Here is a 27,279-nt window from a genome sequence, read left to right as displayed (position 1 = left end):
CTAAGATACACACACACAAACAGAGAGAGAGAGAGACCGCATCACAGGAAGGGGAAACGATGGCGAGTAAAAGGGGGGGCTCATTTTATGCTTGGGTGGGAGCAGTGCGCACGTACCCCCCCCCCCCCTCCTCCTGCCACCCACCTTTTGGGGCATCCCTGTCTTTCGTTTCCCTTTTCCTGCTCTTCTGTTGTTGTGCTCGCGTGCTTTGTGTGGTGCTTGCGCGGTATGTGCTTGTGTATCATCGCCCACCTACCCCACTCTCACTCTCTTGCGCTCTTCGATATCCGCCTCTCCGCTCTGTTGTTGTGTGTTGGTGTTGCTGTCGTTTGTGTCTTCATCTCTTATGTGGCAACTATTCAACCATGTCCCTCCTCCATCCCCCTTTGCCAAGCAAGGCAAGCCAAAGCGGGACTACATCAAATCTTCGATCGATGTAGTTCCACCCACTCACCCTCCACCGGCCCTGTCTCCCCATCTCTCCGCCTCCATCCACGTGTGCGTGTGTGTGTGTGTGTGTGTGTGTGTGTGTGTCCCCCTCCTCCGCCCACACACGTCCCACCAAACCGTTTCATGAAGTCGGACAATGGTAGAGGAGAGGCGTGCGTCACGCACACGCACACACTTTCCCGTAGAAACAAGTGAGCCGATGGCTGAGTATGGAGGAAGAAACACCATAGAGCAATAAAGTGGCGAAGGGTTGTAGTGTGGAGTGTGAAGTATGCCTGACGGCGAAGATGTTGGTGGGGCACTGGAGTAGCTAGGCGCGCCTCTTATAACTCTGTTACAGATTTGTTTCTAACAAAGTAAAGGGAAAAAACCTTCGTGCGACTCAGACAGGCGCAGACGCATTCGTCAAGAGAAGACAAGGGCAGGAGGCTGGCTGCTGCATTGACGATGTGCCGCTCTGCTCGTTGCCCCCTCTCTCCTCCCCTCAGCGGCTCCCACTTCTGCTCTCCCTCTCTCTCTGTGCTGCTGCTGCCTATCGCTCTGCATCACTGTGTCTGTGTGTGTGTGTGTGTGTGGATGGGTGGGTGGGTGAGCATGCGCCTCTTCTCCTCTCTTTTCTGCCCTGCTTTCCGCATCTTGCTGCAGGCAGGGGGATGATTGACTTCGTGAGGAACGAGGTGAGTGAGCTGCGCGCGTTCAAGTGCCCAGAAGCCTATGAAAGGGGGGAAGGAAAGGAGGCTGCTGTGGTGCCTGCCTTGACAAACAATGTCTCCATACAGTCTTGGTCGTTCTCCTTCATCCTCTATGTCTTGCACTCACCTTCCGAAACCCTTGTGATCTCTCGCGGTTGCTTCGAGTGGCATCGCCACCCACAAACGCACGTGGCACCCGCTTCATTTCAACTTGCCTCCGCAGCCCTTAACCCCGTCTCTTTCAGGCACACTTCCTCCCTCCCGCTAGCTACACACACGCACATACCCTTGCTCCACACCACCCCAACCTACACACCCATACACCATTCATCATGCCGCCGAAGGATCGTGCCCCCCTTCCGCCTGGTGATGCGGTGCGTGGTGAGAAGCTGTTCAAGGGTCGCGCTGCCCAGTGCCACACCGCCACCAAGGGAGGTTCTAACGGCGTGGGCCCGAACCTGTTTGGCATCGTTAACCGCAAATCCGGCACGATCGAGGGCTTTGCGTACAGTAAGGCGAACGCTGACTCTGGCGTGATCTGGACGCCGGAGGTGCTGGACGTGTACCTGGAGAACCCGAAGAAGTTTATGCCTGGCACGAAGATGTCGTTCGCTGGCATCAAGAAGCCGCAGGAGCGCGCTGACGTGATTGCGTACCTCGAGACTCTGAAGGATTGAAATGACGATACTCCGCTTGTCGTCAGAAGTCAAGAGCGCAGGGTTCGTCAAGAAGCCAAGTCTTCGATCTATGCAATGGTATGGTCGCGCTTCAGTCTTCTTGTTTGAAGGCGCCATAAGTTTCATATCTGCGCCTTTCTCGCTCTCTCCCGCGTCACCCTCTCCCCCATTCTCCGTGATGTGAAAGGGGGGGGGGGTGCAGCGCCTTCTCAGGAATGGAAGCGGGTGATGACCCTATATTTACGTGCGCATCTCTTCTATACACCTGCGTGCGTGGGTGGGTGCTGCAGTAGTACTGGCGCATACACCACACGTGCCTCCGTCTGTCTGTCTGTCTGTCTGTGTGTGTGTGTGTGCCGCTGCTGCTGCTGCGTGTTCGCAATGGTGTGCTCTGACCTCGTCGCCTTCCTCCTATGCCTGTGTTTCCCTTTCCCTCATAGGCCACCCCCTATTGTCTGTACTGTGTTGCCCATCCACCACCACCCCTTGCTCAACATGGGTGGGTGTGAACAGACGCACAGGGCTTTGCACGCCCGATACACAGCCACGCGCGTAAGTGAAGGAGAGGGAAAGTGTGGGAAAGGGAGAGGCGCGGTAGGGCGAGTAACGAGGGAAGAGGGGATAGTGAACGCGACGTGAAGTGGGGGAGGAAGAGGCTTGACACGCACACAGACAGAGACCACCTCATGTCGCCCTAAGCGAGCCAATATGATGGGGAGGTGAAATGTCGATGGAAATGGACAACACGGCTGCTATCAAGAGCGAAACGTACAGCTGTCACTTCTGTGTAGCACCAGAGAAGAGACGGAAGAGCGGGGGGACACTGGAAGCACGCGGAAAGGGGGGAGGCGGGCGTAAGGCTGGACTGAAACGAGAGAGTACGCATATATGGTGCGCATGGGCAAGAGGGTGAAGGTAAAAGGAAGGAGGGAGACATCGTTGTGTTTTTTCGTTGCTTCGACTGCAACTGCACGCACGTTGCTGATGGTCATCTCCGTCCCCTGTACTCTCTCTCCCTCCCCCTCGTGGTCGTTTCCTCTTTCTCTGTGATACTCTTGTCTTCTTTTTGGCAGGAAGAGCTGAACGCCTGCTGGGGTTGTTCTTACAGCGGTGGTCTGCCTCGACCACCACCACACTCAGGCTCTTATCTGTGTCGCTGAACTCCCACCTTTCCTGCCGGTGTTACCCCCTCCTCTCACCCAATAATGTTTTGCTTCCTCTCCTTCGTGCGTGCACATCAAAAGGCGTACAGACGCCACCACCGCCCGCATCCCTTTCATCCTCCCCCCATCCCCCCCCCCCCCACACAGGCACACAGGCACACACCGTCACTTGCCGTTAAAGGAGCAACGCGCCAACGGCACACATTTCTGTGCCTCTCCTCTCTCTCTTCTCTCCCTCTCTCTTGGTGCGCGTGTGTGCCTGTGTCGTGTACATCCTCGTGATTCACTTATTCACGTGCTTCTCTCTCAAGATACCTGCGGTTCACATCTTTATCTCTTCCGCGCGCACGTGTCCCCCCCCCTCTCCCTCGCCTCCCCCTCCTCACCATCACCTATTTCGATCTTCTTTACGGGAAGAAGAGCATGCCCCCCTGTATCTCTCTCTCTCTCCCCCCTTCGATCTCATGCTCCGTACATCTCATCCCCGCGTGTCCCCCTCTCCTTCTCCTATACACACCTCCCACCACCACCCACCCACCCACCCCCCGCGTGTGTTGTGTTGTGTTGTAGCATCTTTCGCTTATTGTACACTTCCACTTATCGGTCACAACTTAGAGGACTTAGCCTTTACTCTTCGGATTCGTTAAACCTTCAGTGTCTCGCTCTCTCGCTCTCACCTCACCACGTCTCCCTAGCGCGTGTGTGCATGTGGGTGTTTTGTTTGTCGGCGTCTCTACCTGTTCGCTCCACCGTTGTTTTCTAGGCCGCCTTTCTCTTGTGATCCGGGTGTGCGGGTGGAGAGAGGGAGGGTCAAGTGGAGGTAGGGACATTACACACGCCACCTCCGCCCGACAAACCTACGCACATGTGCGACGGAGTCTACTAGAGGGGTAGGAGTGCAATTCAGTGCAGTAGTGGTGTGAATACTGAGCGGAGAATACAGCAGAGAAAGTGCACGATTGAGAGGCAACGCAGACCCATGCGCCCAAGAGTTGGAGAGAGAGGGGAGGTCGCTATCCACACCGTTTGGGCGAGTAAAAGAAGCGCAGAACACAGCTCAGCTCAGGAGGGGGGATCTTCGTGGCGCACCTCTTGCCAACCCACCCCCCCAAAAGGGAGAGGACAACGCACGCGCGCAACCCACATGTAGCCACACGACGGTCCAACCTACAACCCGTCGTTGCGCTTCGTGAGGAGTGCGTGTGTGCGGATAAAGGTCGCAGAGAAGCGCCTCTTCTGCGGGAGCTGAGAACCAAGAAGGGAGAGGAGGAAAGAACAAAGAGGGACCACCAGACGATGTTGCTGACCGCGCCGCACGGTCAGGACAACATACCGCTCTTCCCCCACCCCACCCCGACCTCTCGTTGGCTTGTTCCCATGGTTTGCGTATGCATATGTCCTCCTCCAACACTCCTCCCTACTCCCGTTGCCCCCCCCCTTCTCCTCCGCACCACCTCCTCTTCCTCCCTCTCTCACGCCGCTCCCTCCTCTTCGCGCTCCCCTAAAAAGCACACACGAAGAGCGTAGAATATAAAAAGTGCAGCACCGGCGCACAGGCTCGTCAACCCGGTGTGGGCTCCTCATCGCTCCTCACGTCCCTCTCCTCCCCATCCTCATCATTATCTTTCTCCCCCAGCGGCACGCGCCCTAGTTGGCGGGAAAGGGGTCGCTGATCACCAGCGCAATCCCCTTCCCCTCACACACGCACACATGTGCATGCGCCACAGCCACAGCCACAGCCCCCCTCACTCCTTAGCACAGAGCACGCGGCGTTGTATCCTTTTCAGAGGCGGTACTCCCACCTTTTAGTCGACTCCGTTAATTCTTCTTTGGACGTGGCCATTTGCGTCCTGCACGTGATCGCTTCGGTCTCCTCCCTCTCCCCTCTTCATAGGCTTCTCGCTTTGGCATCTCTGGAGCGGTCATCGGTGACGAGTACTGAGCCCGGTGCTCATGTGGGAACTCCGCGAAGCGTGAGCACTTACACATACAAGCATCGAACGCACTACCGAGTTCTATGCCAACGTGGCGTTCAAAAGGGAGAGAAGGCAGGAAAACACAGCTGAGCGTAGTTGTACTTTGTGGCGAGGATGTCGTACGACACAAACCTGCATCGCACCTTCGACTACCAGCTCTCCCCTGCGCCGCTGCGCATCATCGACTGGGCCCCGGTTAAGTCGATCGCTCGGTCAGTGCTTCAGCCTGGTCGGGGTGCCAAGGCGTTCACGCTCGTCAATGACGCCACATCGAACGCGCCCTCCGTGGCGGCAACGTACGTGCAGCAGGAGAATCAGCAGCGCGTGCATGGAAACTGCGGGCCCTCGGCCACAGTCGCGGCTACAGCCGATTCGGCAGCGCCTGGGGTGCCGCTCTCTGTCATAGGGGAGTCGGCTGCGTCCGAGTTCCCAAGTCTCTCCGTGGCGTCGCCGTATGACACCCCCGGAATGAACAGCGGCGCAGCAGCCGCGGCTGGAGGCGGTGGCGGTAGCCATACGGAGCTCTACATTCTCCAAGTAGAGGATGCCCTGGTACAACAGCAGCAGCGACAGCAGTTGGATACGTGGGCAGCCACACCCGGTGAACTGGCCGGAGGGGCGACCATTGGCAACGCCGCGGCAACACCAGCGGTACTGAAGCACACGCTAGCCCCCTCGGCTGAGACAACGGGCGGTATGGCAGTTCCTGCAACAGCCGTATTGGCAAGCAGCTGCTGCAATAGCGCGCAACGTACTGGTACCTCCACGCCTGCGACCATCATGGACAGTGCACAGCGGTTACGCGCGTCGCCATCGTCTTCGGTGGCGCCCTCGCTGCTGGCGAAGGGTGTGTCACACTACAGCGCCGCGGGCATGATGTACGGCTTTGACTCGGTGTATCACAAGGACTCCTTTGGCGTTATGACGGGCCTTGTCACCGGTGCTGGATATCACCAGGTGAACACGTGTTATCGGCAAGAGCAGTCGTCACCACCGCGGCGTACAGAGAAGGCAAAGGGCGAGCATGGGTGTTGGACTGGGCTAGCAGCAACAACAGCGGGGACTTCACAGACTTTGGCTACGGTGGCTTCTCCGACACTGCAGTCTGGATCGATGCTGAACTCTACTGCGAATCGAAGCTCCTCGGAGCAGGGGCCTAGCGGTGCCGTGGACACCGTGGTGGGGACCAGCGCAGTGGAGCTGCAGGCAGCAGAGGCCACTGTGCCGCCTTCACCGCCCACTCACAAGTCGTGGCTGGGGCCGGTGATAGCCTCTCAACGTCACGGCCACCTACAGATCTACAACGCGCTTCAGCTGTTCTGGTACTGGGGGGCGCGACGGTGGACCGGTGTGCTGAACGTGCGTGTAACCCCGCTACCGGCCACTGATGCACTACTGCCCGTCTGCGAGTACGTGGCACGCACAGTGATGACGGAGTGCTCAATTGTAATCGACGACCCCATCATGTACATGCACGGCTTTGTCGTGATGCTCGGGCGGCGCACACGGACTGCGGAGGAGCTGGGCAGCGGCCACAGCACCGGTGCCTCTGCCTCGAGAGTCGTGGTGCAGAACTGCAATGGGCTCTACCAGTCAGAGCCTTCTCAGGATCAGGTAGGGTCAAGGCACCCCCTCGTAGCAGCAGCAGCAGCGTCTCTCACGAGCGGGGCCGCCGACACGGCCACCACAGGTACTCGACACCATCCAGCGGAAGGAATTGGTCACTTCTCCACGTCACCCGCGTCAGAGGAACACAGGGACGCTGAAGATCGGAGGGTCGGTATGTTCATTGGGGGCACCTCGGCCGAGTCACCAGGCAGCGCAGGCGTAGCCAGCAGTCCGCCCTCCCCTAAAGAGACCCCATCGCCGCCGCACATGCACTCACCTTCGATGCCTTCGGCACGGCACCGACTCAGTAATCCTCCCACTGCTCGCACGCCCACCGACTCGGATCACGAGCACAGTGCAGCGCACTGTAACGCCGCCGTACCACCAGGCACCGCCACCAACAACACAGGCGTGGTGCCGATGCCCGAGTGGCTCTACTGGTACCAGCGGTGCATGCTAGAGACGACAGATGAGTGGCTCTGGAACCGCGCTGCGTCTGAGGTGGCCGATGAGGCCTCGCGCTCCGCTACACCGTGGTGGAAACTGCGTCACATCAAAATGGGCGTTGGGCTTGCGCTTCGCTACCGCAAGCCTCGCGGCGTGAATGTGTATTGGGGTTGGAGTGCACGAGTGGGACGCGGCCTGCACTTCTCTGGTCACATCGATGTTCTGCGCCGCATGAGCTGTGCAGTCAGCTCCACATTCGGGTTCCTTGACGTGAGTGTGCGGCTCCGCGTGAACCTTGTCACACTTCACCAGACGGCCTTGGATGCGGGCGTGTGTTGGCGACCCATGCCGCAGGTGCCGGAGTTTGCCGTTCGGCTGGCGACATCGGCCAACGGCACGACCCTTGGGGTAGAGATGGCGGACGTGGCACCCAAGCTCTACGGCCCTGTGATAGGGCGGCTGTCAGATTGGCGCTCGCGGCGCCACCACGCAGTGACAACTGAGCCACATGCTGCGGGTATAGAGAAGGGCGGGGAAGCGTGCGTGGTCGTCGCAATACCCGATGTCGCTGAACTCCCTGCCAACTCTGACCAGAGCAGCGTCTGCGGAGGCGCTCCTCCTGGAGTGGCAGACAGCAGTCGGGAAGATCTAGTAGGGCTTCTGCCCATCACCTGGCACTACTTGAAGGGCACCGGATCAACCATCACTTCCGCCTTCTCAACTGTCAAGGCTGCCGTCATGAACACGCTGGCAGCCGTGCCATCCGCAAGCAGCAGCACTGGTAGTAATGGCATTGGCGGTAATGTGGCGAACACCTCTACAGCACAAGGTAATGTGCCCGATATGCGGCGTCCACCTGTGCCGCTCTCCGCGACCCCTATGTTCAGCACTCCTGCAACGCCGTCAACACTACCAGTGAAAGAAAAGCTCTCCCGCATCGCGCTCCCGGCTGGACAGGCAAGTCTGCGCTATGCCCGAAACGCCTGGCACGCGCTGGTGGACCTTGGATGGCTGGAGAAGATGTTATCCACATCTCACGTGAACGTGTCGATAGGTGTGACGTCGGAACCGAGCGACCGACACCGTGAGTGGAGTCTGTTCTTCATCATCAGCGAGAAGTAAAGTGGCCTGGTGGGCCCTGTAGCGGAGGAGAGGGGCTCAGGTCCCCCCTCCAGAAGGACGATAAGAAAGGAGCAGCTGCACTTCCCCCCCCCCCTCCTCCTCCTCCTCCTGCCTGTGCAGTCAGTTTGCAGGGGGGGTGGGTGCCGCAACACCCTCGATTCCCTCGCTCCCCATGCCTCTCCTTTTGGAACTCCTCGGCGTATGGGTTGGCGGAACTTGCAACGGCCCGGCCAGCGGCTAGCTGTGCGGGAAGTGCTGGTATCCTCCTCTCCTTGGCACGTGTCGCGCCGCGGGGGATCGGTTGGGAGGGGGGAAGGCGGGAAAATTTGATTCCGTCCGATTTCCTGTTTGGCAAGGGAGAGGGGGGGTCACGCCTCTCCCGCCCACCACACACACACACATTCCTTCCTTCTGACCAGACACGTTCATCCTCAGTCATTTATCGTTAGTCGTGTGAACATATCCGCGCAGTGGTAGGACAAAAAGAGGCTCCATTGAGAGACACTGCCTACTAAACTGAATGCTTACATGTTGTATGCGCGCTGCTGATCGTCTCAACCACACGCGTGCGCCCCCCCCCCCGCCTCTGCCCGCCCGCCTTTCCCGCTCGCTCTCTTTGTGGTTTGTTTTACTTTGGCATTTGCGGTTTTACCCGCAGTAAGCGCACCGTTGCCACGCACCTGTCGGTGCTACCCCACGAGTACCACATTTGCTGCTGCTTGGGTGGTGCCTTGGGCAATGCCCCCTGTCGCTGTGTTTCTCATTCATCCTGTGCGTTTCCTTTCGCTATCCCTCCCTCCCTCTCTCTCTCTCGTATCACTTCGGCGCTGGGCTGGCTGACTGACTGTGTGCGTGGGCCTACACTTCACTTGTGCGTCTGCCGGTGTGGGTGCCCTTGGAGGAAAGGGGTGGAAAGAGGGTGGCACCCGTTGTCCTCGTCGTCATACCTCGCGTCTTTGCGTAGAAGTGCGCACAGGCTGCTCTTTGTGTAGGACTACACGTACGGGCAAACACACAGGCGAACCGCCACTGTGGTGATTTCCAGCGGACTTTGAAGTAGAAAAGCACATCATTTTCACCTTACTGACCCTAGTGAAGCATGATCAGCGAGACGAAGCCCGCTGATCAGCAGTCCTCGCCACCAGCGGCGTCGGCGCGCCCCGCTGAGTTTCAGAATGACCGTATCAACAGTCGCGAGGCTGTCTTGAGTTCGAGGTCAAGCACCACCTTTGAGAATCGGCTGGACAAGGATAACGGCGAGTCCTTCTCGCCTCCCGAGGAGCGCTCATTTGATCCTGCCGGTCTCGATCTTGGCGCTGGCGATTCGCATGGACTCGGCCGCTTTCCCTCAAAACCGATGGCACATACGATTGCGTCATGCAGAGGACGGGCCACCGACGTGCCCACCGAGGATGGCGTGCCATCCGTTCCAGCGACGCCTGGGCAGCTGGCAGCAAAGACCGCTCGACGCTTTGATGGTACTGCTTCTGCTCCCGACCTCCCGGCCCAGTCCCCTGAGCAACTTATCGACCAGTACGGCCGCTACTACGACAGCGACGTGGAGACGTCGTATCACTACATGGCGGCATTCATAAACCTTGACTCCGGTGAGACAGGGATAGGCCAGGCGGTGCTCGATAGCTTGCGCGACGTGCTTGGCGCGAAGCGTGTCATGGTACTATGTGGGGAGGTGTTCACGAACCCCGCCTCGCTACGTCTCCTCATCAAGCAGCAGGCCGTCATCTATCACTCCCCTGGCCGGTCACCGCGTCAGCGGCGCGGCACCGTCGTTGCGGCCGGCGGCGACGGCACCGTGTCATTCCTCATGACGCAGCTGGACCTCGTGCGCCGCGAGCTCGAGGCCGAATTTCAGTCCTTCCTCATCTCATCTCGGCAGGAGGTGCAACTAAACTCTGATAACTCTGTCTTCTCCACGTCTAGCGTGTGCGACGTGACACTGCATCCGTACTTCACGATGCCTGCCCTCGCCCCGCTCCCACTGGGTACCGGCAACGATTACAGCAACTGTGTGGGCTTCGGTTGTGGCTTTTCACCCATCGCGAAGGGCTGGTGCGGACTGGGGGCCCTGTGTAAATGCAGCGGCGACGCCGACGCACAGGTGGCCGTGGCCTTGAGTGATGCGGCGAAGGCCCCGTGCGTGAGCTTCGACCGGTGGGAGGCCTCGCTGGTACCGCTGCGAGTGGCGCAAGCAGCGGTGTTGTCCGAGTCATCGCAGGCAGCGGCTGAGGCGGCACAGAGGGGTGCACCCTCTGCGCTGGCCCTTCACTCGCCGCTGTGGAACCGCTCAGCCCGGCCGAGAAGCGTGGCAGATGCAGTGTGTAACGTAGACTGGGCCAAAGTGCACGCGAGCGGTCAGTGCGTCACGCACGGACTCATCAACTACCTCAGCGTGGGCTTCGACGCCTACGTGGTGAAGGAATTCGACTCCGCCCGCCGCGCTCACCCAGCGGTGTGCAGCACTCGCGCACAGAACAAAGCCGTGTACGGTGTGATGGGGATCAGAGGCGCACTCAAGTGCAAAAAGCTGTGCAACATCATACCGATGGTCTGCGTGCCGCGTCCGAAGCTGAGCAGGGTTGGCGGTGGCGCCGTTGCGACGAGTCGCATGAGTACCACACGCGACTTTGTGGCGTTGCAGCTTCCCTCCATGACCAAGGCATTGGTGCTAACCAACGTGAACTGCTACTCTGCCGGCACTCACCCGTGGAACCCGCAGAGCGGAGAACTGTACTACCGCCCCGTCACGATCCGCAACGGCAAGGTCAGGCCGTCAGTCAGGACCACCACCAGCGGCGCCGCCGGTGCAACCCTTCCAATACCGACCCCTCGGCCGGTGACCATCAACGACGGCGCCTTCGAGCTGCAGGCGATGGGCGGTGTGCTGCACTATACCTCTCTCGGCATTGGGCTCAGCAACTCCACCAAACTTGTTCAGACGGACGAGATGTTCGTCTTTGTCCTCTGCACTCCGAATGATCTGCACTTCCCGAGTGGCCAGTGCTCTACCTACACGAAGCTGTACATGAAAGACAAGTACGAGTCACGCATCGAGTCGGACGGCGGCGTGCGGGCCAGCTTGAACGTGCAGATCGACGGCGAGCCAATGACACGTATCGCGGAGTCGACCATTATTCACGTACGACGGCAGCCAGGGGCGCGCGTACTTATCCGCTGCCGCAGTCCCAGCGTCGTTCAGTGAGGCTTTCGAGGCAGAGGGGGGGAGAAGGATATGACGGACGAGCTACATAATATTCAAAGATTCCATCATTAACCCTTTCCCTTGCTGCCCCGCACTGCTATGCTCAGCGTATGTGTGGGGGGAGGGACTTTTCGCTGGGTATGGTGCCCGTGGGGTCATTTCTGTTTGAGGGCACATGCACGCGCGCAGTAGTCTCGCAGGTGCGGTGAGTGAGAATGTGAGCAACGCCAACGAAAGGAGTGAGGGAAAGCGAGAGAGAGAGAGAGAGAGAGACGCCGTGTGCGGACTGGGGTTTTGCGCATTCCGCCTCCCCACCACCACAACAACAACAACCAGCGATGTGTTCTCATCGCTGTAGCGACGTTCAGTCAGCCCACGGAGTAGGCAGGGCAGCTCTCCCTTGGTGTGTACGTGGGTGTTCGTGCTTGGCCTCTTCCAGCCCACTCGCTTCCATGTCGAGTGCATCAATCCGCGCTGCCTCTTCCTCTTTTCCTTTGCTGCTGTTTTGCTGCTCATCTACACGTGTGAGCGCATTCACATCCCCTCTCTCTCACGATCATCCTCATTTTCCCTCTCCGGCCCTTCTCAACACACTCTGGACACTGTGCGTGATACCGTAAGCATGCACACGCACGCGTCTGTGTGCGTGTGCAGCCTTTGTCTTCGCTCTCGTTCACCTCGCTTCTCGTTGCCGCACTGGCGGGGAAAAAAAAAACGTGCCAGTGCTTATGGCGTTCCGATAGCGGCGTGTCGCGCGAAATTCGACCCCGCGAACTCGCAGCAGCTACTTGCATCGTAAGCCAACGGCTGGCGCCTAGCCTTTCTTCGCCCACCCCACCGCCACTTCTCCCCTCGGTATGGGCATTCAGATCCCGTGGTTGTTCGTGTGCGTCAGCACCGTGCCGGTCTTCATGATCTACACGAAAACAAAGCGTATGGATGCTCGCGAGATGCACGAGATTCAGATGCGCATCAAGTACCACTCCGAGTACTGGAAGAAGGGCAACGTCTTCGTGAAGGAATTCCAGGACAAGGTTGCCACCCAGGTGATGCGCACCGCTGATCCGCTTGTGGGGAAGGACATTGCTAGCATCTCTGCCAAGGAGCTGGCCGCCGCGGAGAATCCAGCGCGTGCACGACGATGGCTTGTCTTTTAACATGCTGTACAATGATGAGAAAACTCGTGAGGTGGCCAAGACGTCATGCGCCTCTCTCCTCCTCGTGCTCGCCCAACAACGTTACTGCTCCTCGCCTCCACCCCTCTGTTGCATGTGTGCGTGTGGTGGTGTTCATGTACGCCTCCGTCTACCGTAACCCCTCCCTCTCTTCCTCCTCCATAAGTCCTAGACACATACATGCAGAGTCGAAGAGCCGAAAAGTAACGACGATGTAGCGCACAAGGACACCTAACAACGGGTGTGCGACTAGTGGACACGCTTTCGCCTCCGCCGCCATTACTCGTGCCGACCACCACCTTTTCCGTGGCGGCCAAGGCGACAGTGCTTGGTAGAGTTGAGCCCGTAGGCAAGTCCTTCACCGATCTGTGTCCACCATGTCATGCGTTGCGCTGCGACGCTATCCCGTTCTCAGGTCATGTCTCTTTTCATTCAAGTGCAGTGCCCCGTCACTCCCCCCTCTTCTCCACCTCGACCCGCATCGCCCTCGTCTGGCTAATGTGCAATGCAGGGCTTTGTGTGGTTTCCTCTCTTTCCTTACTTGCTAGTCTCGCATTCTCTCGCCAGCTCCCCTATCCTGGCCTGCCCCCCCCCCTTCACTAACACACTCTCCATCTCGTCCTGTCGACCTCCTGGCCTCTGACCATCTCGCTGTAGAGAGCGCTCGAGGGGAGGGGAGGTGATGACAAGACGGATGCACCATTCATGCACACACACACACACACACTCCCATTCTCTTCTCTTCCTTCTTTACCACTATCACTAGCAGCCGTTGCGACTGGATTGCTTGACACCGCGCTGTCGCCTGTCGCTCTCTGGAGCTCCTTCCTGGTGCCTTTCCGTTTTTTTCTTTTTTTTTCATTTCCTGCTTGAGTGGTTGTAGCGTAAAAGCGTGTCCGCCGCCCTTCGAAGGGCGACAAATCGTGCGAGAGCACGCGCGCGCAACCCCTCTCCCTCCCCCTCCCCCTCTCCCTCTTTGTAGCAATAACAACACACGCGCCCACTGAGCAACAGCCCTCTCTGGTGTAGATACGACTGTTGGGGTGGCGGGCAACACTCAAGTTCAGACACGCACACGTACGTCGCCTTCACGCGAATCCGTCTGTCTGCCCTCTCCTCTGCCCCGCGCCATCTTTGGACGGTATAGCCGCGGTGGCGTCAGCAAGAGGGAGAGACAATCACAGGCAGGCGCTCGTCCAAGCGCACATACCATCCACGCAGCAGGAAAAGAGAAGTGGCTAAGCAGAGATGGGGTGCAAAGCGTCTACGGTGCGCAACAGCGAGTCGTCTCACGATAGCAGGACAGCGTCACCCGGAGTCTCCTCCTCCCCCAACACCAATGCGTCCACGCGCTACATGCCGAAGAACTTGACCTCGACGTCGCCGTACCGCAGCAACCGAAAAGAAGACAATGGCGAGGCCAACGGTAGCTATACCAGGGATGGGGGGCTCAGTCACACGCAGTACGTGGACGCGCAGGACGACGACCCCTTCGCGACGCTATCGCAGGAGATGGTAAATCAGAGCGACAGCGATCTCACCCGGTGCGTCTTCCCCACCGGCAAACGCTGGGGAGACATGCCCGGTCTTCCGTGCCACTCGTTAGACCCCGCCTTTCCGCGCGTAGCAGAGGACGTTGTCAGGGGTAACGACCACACGGCCGTAGCACACCAGCGCAAGGGGACAGCTGAGAGCCACTTTGACCCTTTACCGATACCGAACGTGGCGCAGCTGCAGGAGTGCGCGGGTACCCGGGTAGCGAACAGCAGCCTGCCATCGCGCACCATCACAGTCGACAGCAGAGACTGCAGCGCCATCTTTCGGGCGGGGATTGACGTGCACGATAAGACAGACTCAGTACAGGCGGCAAAGGAATATCAGCAGCACGTGCAGGCCAGGCGGTCCACCGAAGCCGCGCACACGAAGCGGCGTCAACTAGAGGAGTTTGATCCCGTGCGGCCGGTGGACAGCTTCAATGTGACGCACCGTGGCTTGCTTGGGCGCTGCTGGGACCGACGTGCACCGGAGCTGGCTCTGATCTCCTTCGCTTACGCCATGGAAGCGGCGCTGCAGGCTGCCGAGGAGACGCATCTAGGTAGGACTACCACCTCACCCCCGCCCGGGGCAGAGACCGAGAGAGACGAGCACCCGTTTGCCTCACCACGCGTCCCTCTAACACCGCTGAGCCACACCACTGGACACCTCCCCGGTGTCGCGGGAAGCAGAGGGCCATCGCAAGCGATGCCGGGGTCGCCGCGCGGTTGTAGCTTGGGCGGGCGTCGTGTGCCACGCCGCTCGCACTGGTTCAGCGTCAGCTGCGACACAACGTACCCCCCTGCCAAGGGCAGCGATCTGGGCAACGAAGCGGGCATGACGGTGTCCTCCTTTTATATGAGCAGCGGCGTCGCGTCCCCGATCATGACATGGCCCTGTCCGAGCGGCTCAAGGCTTCCGCTGTCAGCCTCGTTACCTGCGCTGAACTGGGCTGGTATCGCTCCACTGAGAAGCAAATCGAAGCCCTTCATGGCCACAGAAGCCTCCTCACCAGTAATATACGGCGGCACCACCGAGGGCTTATCCGACGAGGAGGACGGCGGCACCGCGCAGCCGCGTCAGCCTCTAACACCGGAGCAGATCTCCGCGCTGTCAATGGAGAAGCGCGGGCAGTACTACAACGACTTCCTCGCCCGAGACCCGCGTTTCATGGGGATCAAGGACTGTTTCGCCTTCCGCCTTGCGGATGGCGTCGGCGAGGACCCGAGCACCAAGTTTCTGCGCAAGCGTAACCTGGAGCCGGCACCTGGGGTGGTGGCCAGGCAGTGGAACCGAGTTGAGTTCGTCCACCCTACTCTGCACACGCTTATCCGTGCCGTGGCCATGACGCACGGCATGACGCTCAACGCAAGCCAGCTGGAGATGCTGCAGCGGCAGGCGGGCGGCGCCATGGCTGAGATGCCGTCGCGGGCCTCTTTCAGTCAGTACCTTCTGTCTCACACTGAGAACCGCAGCTTCTCGCGTGGCGGCGGCAGCCTCAACACGTCCTTCCTGTCTCAGCCAGACAAGCCGCAAAGCACCAGCGACACCCCTGGCAGCTACACTAACAACTCTTTACTGAGTCCACCACGCAGCTACAACCATCATCCCGGGAAGAGCGGCAGAAGCAAGGCCGACCTCTTTGCGGCTACGAGGTTCCCAGAGGACAGCATCTTGTCCCTCGCGCTCGGTATTCCTAGGTCGCGTCTGCCACAGCTAATGGGAGCGTCACTGCCGCCCCAGCTGGGTACCGTCAGTCGCTCAAATAGCTCCCCAGCATTAGCAGCTGCTCCGAATGTCTCTCGGGACGGTGACGGTGGGCCAGCTGCATATCCAGGCCTCTCCGGCACGCCGCATGGCTCTTTCGCCTGTGCTGGGTCGGACGGAAGTGTACTGGTCGCCCTTAGCGTGAGCAGCTTTAGCGTCTCGATCGACCCCCTCCGCTGGCAAGAAAACTGCTACATACGGTATCCTGTCAACATGAACGCCTCCAATAAGGCGTCCCGGCACGCCTGCGGCGAGGGTATCGTGACGGACATCATGTACGGCGGTGTCATGTTTGTGGAGGCCTCGTCGGCCACGGCGGCAAAGGAACTGCAGACGCTGCTGGCCAGCATGACGTGGACGGAGGGCCGCACTTTGGATGGCGTCGTTGGTGACGTGCGCAAGCACCTGATAGCCTTACACGGAAATCGCAGTAAGCTGCGGCAGGCAACAGCACCGCCGCGACGGACCACAGCAGAGACAGAGACGGCATTCGACGCTGGCACCCAGACACGTCACGGCTCCGGTGTGCAGCAGCAGCAGCAACAGCAGGCGGAAGAAGAGAAAAGCCACCAGTATCGTATCTGCCGCCGAATCGGTGGCCGTCCCATGCGTGATGCCGTGGAGTTGCAGGAGATCTCGTACTTCTTCGATGACTTTGAGGTGCGCGAAGAATGCGTCACGTTAAGCCTCCCCATACAGCCAGTCGACGCCACCGCAGCAAGAGGCGCCGCTGTCGGGCCTGGCGGATCGACGGACCGACCCGCTATTTTCGAGTCGAGGCACACCTGCAACGGCAGCAGCCTTGTAGCGGACCCGGATGTCTCGCGACCCTTTTCGTGCGTGGCCTCAGTGTGGGTGAAGCTACCCGTCATCGCAGCCGTGCTGCGCACCTGGGGCCTGCACCTGCTTTCAAACCCCGAATTCGCGCAGCCGACAGCGCTGTTCTTGCAGAGGTACGCCGGCATCGCACCTGCCTTGCAGCCTACCGTCCTCGGTAGCTTCTGCAACGATGGTGACACACCAAGCGAAGAGGTCGACGATGACGTCGACTACCTCTTCTTCGAAAGCGGCGACGCGAGCTTCACGGCGCCGCCTGCTGCCGCCGACGAAGCCACTCATCCGCAGCCCGCGCCGCGGATTCCAGAGTTTAATCGCTTTTATGCGTCCATGCCCAGCACTTCTTCATCCACAACGGGCGATCCCCACGCCAGCCACCCCAGCACCGAGGCACGAGTTCAACGGCGGCAGTCGGAGGACAGGGATGTGCCGCACGTGTCATGCTCGCCTGCCAAAATGCACAAGAGCAGCAGCACAGCCCTGGATGTGCATGACGCCAGCGGGGCAGTCGCGGAGAAGCAATCGCTCAAGAAGCCGAGCGAGGAGACTCATGACTCGCTTGGCCTCAAGAATCACAGCCAGGACACATTGAAGGACGAAGCAATGCACTTGGCGGACAGCGTGAATAGCTGCTGGACAGTGCCGGGGGGGACGTCGGGCGGCGGTCGGCAACATAGCAGCGTTTCGAGCTCCATCGATACGCAGGACAACAAGCACGTCGTCGCCAGGCCATCAGGCGCTGCCAGGGAAAGTAGCAAGCGCACGCTGCGGACATCGCGGTGCAGATCAGGGTCTAACAAGGCCGGGCGCAAGCGCGCGGCTAACCTGAGATCGGTCAGCACCTACCCCGTTACGCAGTGCAACTCACCGCACTCTCCTGGGACTGGCACACGACCACAATCACGCCGCAACGACCCGGACGGCGAGCGGGGTAGCCAGTCGTCGGCGTCCTCTTGCTCATCCCCCAGCTCCCCAACCGTAACGAAGGAAGGCACGAATGACTACCAGGGAAACCTGAGCAGCTTGCTGACCAGCTGCTGCAACACGCCATGCCTGCACGGAAATCCATCGCCCCAGTCTGCGTACCAGAAACTTCTGGGCAAGCGCCTGAGGGGGTCCACCGGTGCCCCGTCGCCTTCGTCGCCAGCGGAAAGCGGTAAAAAGGCGATCGTGTCACACGTGCCGACGACACCGCTGCTCACTGAGGCTGGCCGCTTTGCCATGCCGCTATCTCTGCGCGCTTTAAACGCTGAGGAGGAGCTTGCTCCTATCGCGGTGACCAGGGCCGAGTCGAGTCCCATGGCCACCACGGTGAGCCCGGCGAGCACGGCGACTGCCGTGGCTTCAGGCAAGGCGGCGGGGCGGCACGTCTCCAAGGTAAGCCTCTACTCGTCGCACTCCCCCAAAGAGCCCCAGACGTGCCTCACCACGGCGAACAGCAGCGGGAACAACGGAAGCGCAGAGACTCCATCGGCGCATGCAGGCAAGACCACGGTCACGCCATCAACAGAATTGAAGACGGTAGCACGAGCAGCAGTGAAGGTGCCCGCCAAGCGGCTGCCGCCGCGGAAAGGAGGAAGGGTGGCAACACGGGCAAGAACAACCGCAACGCTGACGGCCACGACAACGAAGGGAGTCACCTCTGCTGAACCCCCCGTCATTATGACCACTAAACTCAAAGGTGCTATGACCACTTCAACGCGCGGAAAGGTGGCAAGGGCCGGGAAGATGGAACCGGTGCTGGTCAAGCAGGCGCAGACATCCGTCACGCATTCCGTGGCGACTGTGGAGCCTGCGTACCAGCTTCTGCTATCGCCCGTTACGAGCTTGTCCACCAGAGAAATCGTGGTGAATAGCGCCAAGGCCTCGAGTGGGTTGCACGCAACAGAAGACGAAGAAGAAGAGCTGTGGCGCATGGTCATGCTAGAGGTAAAGGCCCAGCAGCAGGAGCTCGAGGATCTGCGTCAAGCATGCCGCGACGCCGAGGACGTGGGGAAGCAACGGCAAGACATGCTTCGCCTCCTCAACCGAATTCTGCTGCCGCACACCTCCCCGCAGGAGCTCGACTGCGTGCTGCTGTACTTGAGGACGGCCCTCTACGAGCCAGAGGACATTCCGCATGGCCGCCTTTTCCTGCCACAGCCGAGCTGGCTACCGATGCTGGCCGCCATCTGGACAGCCCCGGCAAATCGAATTCGAACGGTGGAAATCGCAGCGGAGTTGACGTGGTTAGATATCCCACGTCTCGGTCTCGTTGCCGGCCTGCTGTACCACCAGTATGCGTCTGGGCCTCTGGAGGAACTGATAATAAGGGCCGACAAGCTGCTCGGATCCCCTCAGGAAACCGCCATGCTGCCGAAAAACTACAGCAGTGACGCGGACCTCGTGGACGACACGGCGGTACGGCCGAAAAAGTTTCGCCTGCTGACCGGCCGCTTCCGCAAGTCCAGGCGCAGCACGGGCAAAGGCAACAGCGCCGGCGTCGACCGAAGTAGTAATAGTACTTTGCACTTCACGACGGAGCTGGATCAGGTGACCAGCGGCTTTCCCCCGGGGTGTCCACCGTTCATCATCACACCCGAGGAGGCCCGCGACACGCTGTGGCTGCTGCTGTGCTCCGTGGCGGCAAACACGACAGCTCCGACGTTCCGCATGGTGCTTCGCGGGCTGCCAGCGGGTGAAGTCAGCGGTGCTGGCCGCGTTCGCCACCACGCCAAAGCCCGCACCCCCTCCACGCGTCTCGCTTCCTTGTTTTCCGGGGCGGCCGCACGCTTCCGCCACGAAGACGGCGACACGCAACTCCTACTCAAGTCCCGCTCCATGCTGCTGGACAACTTCGTTGTTTGCCCAGGCTCGCCGCTGCTGACCGGCCGAGACGCTCACAGCCACGTGCGGCAGTCGGACAGCAGCGGCGTTGGCGCCAACGTGACGCACAATAGCACCGCCTACGACGAAGGTCAGTTGTGCTACACCAACGGCTCTGTACGGCTAGATGAGGATGAGACTGCGGCGTCGTCCTCCATATCAGCGCAAAGGACAGGAAACGTGTCTCTGCAGAACTCGCCCGTTTTGGCCATGTCCTTAACCACAGCAACGATGGGTGGCATCGGCGAGGCGGCATGCTTGCCAGACCAGCACGGGTGCGACCCAAACAACACCTTCACAGCTGTTCGCCCTATCGTGACGCCTACCCAATGCACTGGTGAGATGTCAGCAGGTGTAGTAAATGGCGGAGGAAGCGACGGTTTCATTCGAGCGGTTGAGGCCGTGCAGACGCACCAGCATAGCGTGCAGCTCCACCGCGCGTGGATGCGCAACGGCAACTGTGTAGAGGAGCGGCCTTTCTACCAGTTGCTGGTGCACCGCCGCGGTGCGGCCGAGGGAACCACAGCAGCGGCCCAAAACGACCCCAACGGCGCGGCGAGCAAACCGACACTGTGGAGCGCCTACCCTAACATCCCATGTCACCACCCTCCTCACAGCGGCACGCGCTTCGATGGGGAACCTGACGGACAGCAGTCTCTGCAAGAAGCCGTTAGTCAGTCGGCCACGCTCGCGACGGCTACATCGGAGGCGCCGTCACAGCAGCGGCAGAGCTCACCATCGCCCTCTCCACCACACCATTTCCCTTGCAGTGACTTCGTTCATGGGCTGCGCACAGCGGCGGATGAACAAGTGGCTCTGCAGAGCGAGGCGGCCGCGCTGCGCGAGCGGGCCGGCGACATCTGGGAGGCACTGCGCAAGTCTGTCAAGCATCACAATGAGCTTCAGATGGAAACACATCAGAAGACGATGAAGCGGAATGGCGGCAGTGGGTCACCTTCATCACCGCCCCCGCCACCGGTGCGGCAAATTGTGCTGGAGTACTAGCCGCTCTGTTGCGGAGTAGGGGGAGGGGGGCAGAGGGGCGAGACGTGTGCAGCTGGGCAAGGGCAGGTGGCTTGTGCACACACACACACACACACACACACCTGATATACACGGGACGGATGACGGAGATAGCACGTCAACGGCCCGCAGACCATCAGCGCAGAGCGACACAACAAGGAGGTGAGTGTTGGTGTTGGCGTGTCCCTCACTTGTTCAGTTGTTCGCCATACCAGCGACTCACGCACGTGCACTGACCGCGTGTGAGGCGCAGCCAACATGCCAATTTGTCAGCAGCCGACGACGAGGACACGTGCGAGAAGCGCATGTATTTGTTGCCTCTCGTCCGCCTCTATCTCTGTGTCTACTATGTGTGCAGTCATTGGCCAGCGTGCTCCACCACAGCCCTCTCTCCCTCTTCGCCGTAGGCCTCGATGTTCGCTGCTGGATGCGTGTGGGGAGGACCTCATTTGTGTCTGTGCCCCTATGGATGTCTCTGTGGGAAGATGGAAATCTTGCTGTAAGAGAAAAAGAGCCCAGCTTGGCAATGGGGTGACGGCTCTTCGAGTGCGATTGCTAAAGACCGCATTCGTGCATCTATTCCAGCAGCCCGTTCGCGCATCAACATACAAAGAGGCCCGCTTGCCGCTTGCCGCTCCACTGCCACCCCGTACCGCAGGTGATGCGCTTCGCTTACGAATTGCTCTGTCTGTCTGTCTCTCTCTCGCTCTCTCTCGCTGGGTATTTGTGTTCTTCCTTCAGTGCCCCCCCCCCTCCTCCTCCTCCTGCACTTCTCTCTCTCTGGCTCTCATCTGCACGCCTCGCTGCGCATGATGAGACGATCGTGCACCTCGACGCACACACCCTCACGTGCAGGAAGACACACACTCGCACAGTAGTCACCTCCTCCACGTTTGCGCGTCTCTGTGGCTGTTGGTGCACCTCAAGGTGGACGCCGCACGCTTCTTTCCCCCCTTGCGCCACTTGACTCCCCCTCCCTCACTCTGACACACACGCGCCAGAATGCAGCCCAGCATTACGCCGCCGCTGCCTCCCATTCACGTCAAGCTCGGCGAGGCGGCAAGCTCGGCTCGCACCCCATCACTGCCGTCGCCGTGGCTGTCACAAGTCCTCTCGCTTTCTTCAGATTACGAGATTCATAACGAGCAGTTGCCGTGGGGTGCCCACGATGGCACCGGCGCCGGTGTGACCCTTGCATCTAACTACTCGGAGACCGTGAAGGGTGTACGACGCCCACAGAACGAGTGCACCTCTGCACTACCCTTGGCCGACGCAACCACAGAGATGCGCTCTACGCCGACGCTAGGATCGCTGGCACAGGCTTCCTCGTCGACATCCCGCTCAGACTCGCCGTCGTGGAGACGGGTAGAGACACCAACGGCGACGCCGCCCTCTCCAACTGCCATGCTAGGGCTCAACCGTTCCTTCTTTTCCCAGAAGACGCGTGCCGCTCTTGCATCATCGGCCGCCGCAGCAGCTGTTGCGCCGCTCCGCACGCACGCCCTCACGGCACGAATGCCGTCTCAGTCACACACTCAGCGCACCGTAGCCGCGCCCGCCGCAGCGCTGTCGCTTAAGACGCTCCTGTCTCTGCGACGAGACAGTGCAGGGGCGCGGACGAGTGTGCTGGCAACGGCGCGGCACCGCCGCCTGCTGCCGCTGACAAGTGCTGAGAGGTCGGCGCACAAAGAGGAGAGAGACGGCATTGTTACACAGACGAGGTGCTTGACGCGGGAATCGGTGTTGAAGTCCACCTCGCACTCTTCTGAGTCGAAAGAAAACGTTCGTGGCTCTGCGTCTACGTTGGGGAGGACGCTGTGCAAGGGCCACTACCACCCCTCTTCCCAGGCTCAGGTAGCTCTGTCTTCACCGCTGTTCTTCAACGCGACCGCCGCCACTGCCACCATCCTTGGGCATGGAGCTGTCACTGGGACGCCAATACGCATTGCCGGTCAGCACTCTAATGGCAGTCGACTGAGTGACACTGCTTCTCCATCGGATGAAGGTGAAATCACCTTAGCTTCGCTGACAAGTCTGCAGCAGCGTCTGTGTGGTTGGACAAGGGGCACGCATGTGGCGGTGGCTCCCACCACAGGACACGGTGTCAACATGCCCGAGCCCCGCCGAGGTCACGGGCGGCAAGCACGTTCAACAACGGCGCCCTTCGTATCCACAACGGAGCTCGCTGGGTATACAGCAACTTCTCCGAGGAGCGTTAAAGCGAGGACAGTGGGCATCACCACAGGCCACACCGCCCTAGCTGTGTCGGTGGCGCAGTGGAAGCCGCTGCTGGACAGCGAGCGCATTTGTGGTGAGCGAGGCAAGCACGTTGCGCGCTTGCTGATAGAGCGTCTGCTAGGCATCACCACAACAGCCGGGCCTTTTGGCGGTCATAGCACTGGCGGCGGCGTGTTGGACCACTTTAGCCCGGACATGCTCGACGAAGGCGAGGGCGGCGGCGGCGGTGCCAGAGGGGGGCATCTCCGCCCCCTCTGCGAGCGCGCCGTTGTCGCGGCGTACCTCCTCAGCTCCCTCCTCGACGGCCTCCCGCGGCACCAGCAGAGTCTCAGTCCGTACATCCACATGCTGCTCGATTTCACATTCGTCTCTGACACACCCACCAACCGCGCCATGCTGGGCGGCAGTGTGCAAGACGATGAACTCCTCTACGCGCTGGAGGTGGTGCAAGAGGACGGTGGTGGGGATGACGGGGGGACGGCGGCTGCCGCTGCTTGGTTGCCACCTGACGTGGCGGGGCGTGGGTCGACCTCGTGGCCAAGCATTGAGTTGCACCACGGCAGCCGTTCATCTTGCCTTACAGGCAACGGCCATAGCGATGCCAAAGGGTTGTACGAGCTTCTGTATCCGTGCTTCACACGAATGACGTACGTTGCCGCGCACTACGACGCGGCACGAACAACCGTGGCGCTTGCCTACGATGTGCGGTCTCGTGAGCTGCATCAGCGCAGTGTACCACGTCTGCTCGAGTGCATGCACCGCCACTGGATGCGCTGGCTGATGCGTGCGGTGCTGCGCGCGTGGGAGTGCCTGTGTCAAGAGCGACGGGTGCAGGAACAGCGCCAGCGCACCCGCTGGGCGCAGCGTTGGACCAGTGAGCGGGGGCGTATCGCTTTACGACGCTGGCGCGGCTACGCTGCGCTGACACTGCAGATCGCTGAGGCTGACAGCTTGGCGAAGTCCCTCCTGGCGGTGAAGCGTTCCGGCATTGAGCGACTGGAGAACGAGTCAGCCGCAATGCAGGCCTCCAGCGCACTCCTTCAGCGCACTCTGCATCGCCAAGACGAGGAGCGCGACGCCATGGAGGGGCGCATCGTACAGCGGGAGCAGGCGTACAAACAGCTGCTCCAGCAGGTCCGCGAGATGGACCGTGTTGGGTCGCTCATGCTGCGCTCGCTGCTGCTGTCTGATGCGCCGCCAGTGCCGAACGAAGCGGACGCCTTGAACGGCCTCTCTGCAGCGGTGAGCTCCGCCTCCGGCGTTGGTGACCAGCAGTCCTCGACGTTGTCGCTGAGCGTGTCGCCGGACGGCCTGGCCCGCTCTGCAGCGACCTCGTCGTTTTGCGAGGCAAGCGGCGACCCGATTGTCCGGCATCCGCCGCACACGCTGGTGGCGCTGCCGACGCTGCTGCGGTGGGCTAAGGCATGTGTCGCCACGGTGCAGGCCGAGTACGTCTCCTTCTTCCCTGACGAAGAAGAGGAGGAGAGTGGCGACGATGTCATCGAGGCGGCGATCGAAGGCAATGCGAAGGATCTCACCACAAGCCGGACGCCCGAGGAGAAAATCGGTCCCCGCGGCAAGAGCACCACATCCCCATCACCGTGCACGCCCTCTTTAGCTGGAGGGAGCAACACAAATAAGACGGAAGCTACGCGCGGCCCCTCCACCGGCCTCGAGGTGCTACTCACCCCTACCACCGCAGAGGGGTCGGCACCAACCACGCGATCGATCGCAGCGTCGGACACTGTTCTGGTGCCGCTGCATATGATTCTCTTGCTGATGCGGGCCTGCAGCGGGGCACAGGATAGATCGGCAATGGTCGGCCGCGACGGGTACAACGTCCACATCACCACCACAACAACGTCGGTGACGATCACCAGCGCGGAGGATACGTCTCTGACGGACAATGGCGACGCTACCACACCCGCAGGCCCATCGTGGGACCTCGTGCGCACCATCGAACTTACTGACAGAGTCGTCCTCGATGAGTGCCGCGCGCTCCTCCGAAAAGAAGAAGAGGTACTGGCTAGCATCGATGATGGTCGTAGTACTGCTGCAGCAACAGCAGCAGCAAGTGCCTCCCACGGAGAGCGCCGACCACCGACTCCGTCGAAGTCTGGCGGCACCAGCAACGCCCTCGCCAGCGTGTCAGTCTCTGGCGTCTCCATAATGCACCGTCTCACCTCCGCCACACGGGAAAATCTGCTGCAGGTGTGCCGCGTCGTCGTTGACACGTACGAGCAGCTCACGAACACTGCGTGCGTCGTCACGGCCGAGCAGCTTTTCAGGAGGTCGCGCGGCACTCTGTTGGTGTTCATAGCAGCCCTCATGCGCTACTATACGAACTGGACCACGAACCGCAGGCAGCAACTGACGCCGCTGTCCATCAAAGGCAAGTGGACGGACCTCCCTGTCTTGACGGCCGCGGCGCATGAGGGAACGAAGCACAACCTATACGAAGAGTGGTCACACCCGCCGCACAGCCACCGTGGCTGGCTGGCACACGTTCAACGCCAAGCACAGTGGATCGCACTTTCCTTTAGTGCCTTGCACGATGCCATCCGTGTCGCCACCTGCTCGGTCGACGCCCTCAGCATTATCGAGCAAGAGCGCGTGGCGGGGCTGCTCCAGCGGATCTCGCTGACAGAGTTCATTGACCTCTTGGGCCACTCACCAGAGCACACAATGCAGAGTTATGTGGACGTGATCGGCGTCGTCGAGCGGTACGCACCGTCGCTGCACCTTCTCTTCCATCAGTACGCCCTTCCCCTGGCGCAGCTGCGTGCTGACGTCGAGGGGGCCAACAATGCCCCCACTCAAAGCAGAAACGCCCAAAACGACGATGATGGAGGTGGAGACGCATACATCACAGGCAACACCGTGTGGGGTCTTCTATGCCTCACGGGACTTGCCGGCAACGCGCCGCGCCTGTCGGGTGCGTCCTCGAAGCGAGGAGCATCATCGGTGTCGATGTCGCTGGCTATCCCGTCACCACCGCTCTCCGCAACTCTGCATCGTCCAGCTGTATTCAGCCTCATCGAGCAGGTAACACAAGGTGCAGTCGCGCCCACTGCGGTGCAGCGGCAGCTCTCGTCGATGCCGGGCGGTAGCGGCCCCACGGCCTCACCGGCACCGGGAGGGCCCCCCTTCGGCTCGCCAGACCGCACATTTTTTTCGCGGCGCACCAGACGTGCAGACGTAACGTCAGTGAGCTGCAAGGGCCGCCCCATCCCGTGCTACGCCCGAGTGCTGCGCGATGACCACCACGTTGACCTGCGCGCCGACACCGGCGCTGTATGCGTCAACTACGTGCAGTTCGTGAAACTCGTCATTCGTCTTGCTCACGCATGGCAGTGCCAGCAGCAGCAGCAACCGTTGATAGCAGAAGAAGAGGCACTGGATCGGGCGAAGGCGGGCGAGGATGGCAGTCGGCGTGTCACGGGAAGTCTCAAGGACGCTCCAAGCGACTCCCCACTCTCCGGCGCGGCTCCATCTTCCTGCAGCAGCTCCGCAGCCTTCACCACCGCATCGTGTACCTCTTCACAGCAACAACAGCGCCGGACCAGCGCCTCCAGCGACCACGTCCAGTATGAGGCTGTCGACTACGCGAGTCAGCTCTGCCTCCCGTACTTGAATACATTCTTGGGTGGACTGCTGCTACCACGTCTGCTAGGCGCGAACCGCTGGATTGTCGCGGCGCAGCGTGCCTTTTGGTGCAAGCCAGTTCTCCAGCTGCTTGCGCAGCATCACGACGCGCTACTGACGGTGTTCAACATGTATCAGCGACCATGTGAGAGCCGCGGCGTGCGTGCGGCGCTGCCGCCGCCATTCTCGACCGCGCTTGCGACTTACAGCGGACGCGGCAGCACTGCCACGGGGACGGGGCCAGCGCTTGGGAAGGAGTCGGACGAGTTGCCCATTGAGTCACACTTCAGCCAGCGAAGGCTCCCCAGGAGCATCAGGTCGCACTCTGGGTCTATTTCAAGTGCAAAGGGAAACACCAGTGCGGTGCCAGCCACCCTGCGTGACGTGGGCATCGTGAGTGTGCTGCGCTGGAATGATGTGCAGGCAATGGCGAAGGAGCTCGAGTGGCACCGCGAAGCTCGCCTCTCTGAAATGGGAGTGCGTCATTGCTTTGACCGCGTAGTGGCCGACGGGGCGCGCGAAGGGGCTGTGCTGTTCTTTGCCGAGTTCCTGCATTTATTGTGTGCCGTCGCAACCTACGCCGCACCTGATCCAGCAGTGCCGCTCGAGATAAAGCTCGATTTGTTTCTCCAAACTCGCGTTCTGGTTCAGCTAGAGTAGGCAGATGACGTAGGAAGGGCGGTGGTGAGAGGTAGAGTTGGGAGAGCGGGGCCCCTTTACTTGCACTGCTGCTCACTGTCGCGCGTCTTCCTCGACCACTCTGCTTCATCTCTCGCACTGCAACATCCATCCGGTCCTGCAGAACTGGCAGAATGCCATATCTCTGATGTAACACCAACAG

The 27,279-nt window shown here is 60.5% G+C and overlaps 6 protein-coding genes across 6 annotated transcripts; all 6 read left to right on the top strand.

Moving 5' to 3' along the window:
* Positions 1-1,474: 1,474 nt before the first annotated feature.
* LPMP_161270 (cytochrome c, putative) lies at positions 1,475-1,819 on the top strand (the record flags this gene model as incomplete). The annotated part of the gene is made up of 1 exon (XM_010699353.1): positions 1,475-1,819. One exon carries the CDS (start codon positions 1,475-1,477, stop codon positions 1,817-1,819), a length of 345 nt encoding a protein of 114 aa, XP_010697655.1.
* A 3,253-nt stretch (positions 1,820-5,072) lies between these two features.
* On the top strand, positions 5,073-8,135 carry LPMP_161260 (hypothetical protein; the record flags this gene model as incomplete). Its single annotated transcript, XM_010699352.1, has 1 exon — positions 5,073-8,135. One exon carries the CDS (start codon positions 5,073-5,075, stop codon positions 8,133-8,135), a length of 3,063 nt encoding a protein of 1,020 aa, XP_010697654.1.
* A 1,357-nt stretch (positions 8,136-9,492) lies between these two features.
* On the top strand, positions 9,493-11,355 carry LPMP_161250 (diacylglycerol kinase, putative; the record flags this gene model as incomplete). The annotated part of the gene is made up of 1 exon (XM_010699351.1): positions 9,493-11,355. The coding sequence occupies one exon, from the start codon at positions 9,493-9,495 to the stop codon at positions 11,353-11,355; it is 1,863 nt and encodes a 620-aa protein (XP_010697653.1).
* Positions 11,356-12,212: 857 nt separating this feature from the next.
* Positions 12,213-12,512, top strand: LPMP_161240 (hypothetical protein; the record flags this gene model as incomplete). Its single annotated transcript, XM_010699350.1, has 1 exon — positions 12,213-12,512. The coding sequence occupies one exon, from the start codon at positions 12,213-12,215 to the stop codon at positions 12,510-12,512; it is 300 nt and encodes a 99-aa protein (XP_010697652.1).
* A 1,266-nt stretch (positions 12,513-13,778) lies between these two features.
* LPMP_161230 (hypothetical protein) lies at positions 13,779-20,537 on the top strand (the record flags this gene model as incomplete). The annotated part of the gene is made up of 1 exon (XM_010699349.1): positions 13,779-20,537. The coding sequence occupies one exon, from the start codon at positions 13,779-13,781 to the stop codon at positions 20,535-20,537; it is 6,759 nt and encodes a 2,252-aa protein (XP_010697651.1).
* A 1,020-nt stretch (positions 20,538-21,557) lies between these two features.
* LPMP_161220 (hypothetical protein) lies at positions 21,558-27,098 on the top strand (the record flags this gene model as incomplete). Its single annotated transcript, XM_010699348.1, has 1 exon — positions 21,558-27,098. The coding sequence occupies one exon, from the start codon at positions 21,558-21,560 to the stop codon at positions 27,096-27,098; it is 5,541 nt and encodes a 1,846-aa protein (XP_010697650.1).
* Positions 27,099-27,279: the final 181 nt, after the last annotated feature.

The sequence above is a fragment of the Leishmania panamensis genome, assembly GCF_000755165.1.
Source record: "Leishmania panamensis strain MHOM/PA/94/PSC-1 chromosome 16 sequence".
In the NCBI taxonomy this organism is placed as follows: domain Eukaryota; phylum Euglenozoa; class Kinetoplastea; order Trypanosomatida; family Trypanosomatidae; genus Leishmania; species Leishmania panamensis.
This window is presented reverse-complemented; position numbering and strand designations above follow the sequence as displayed.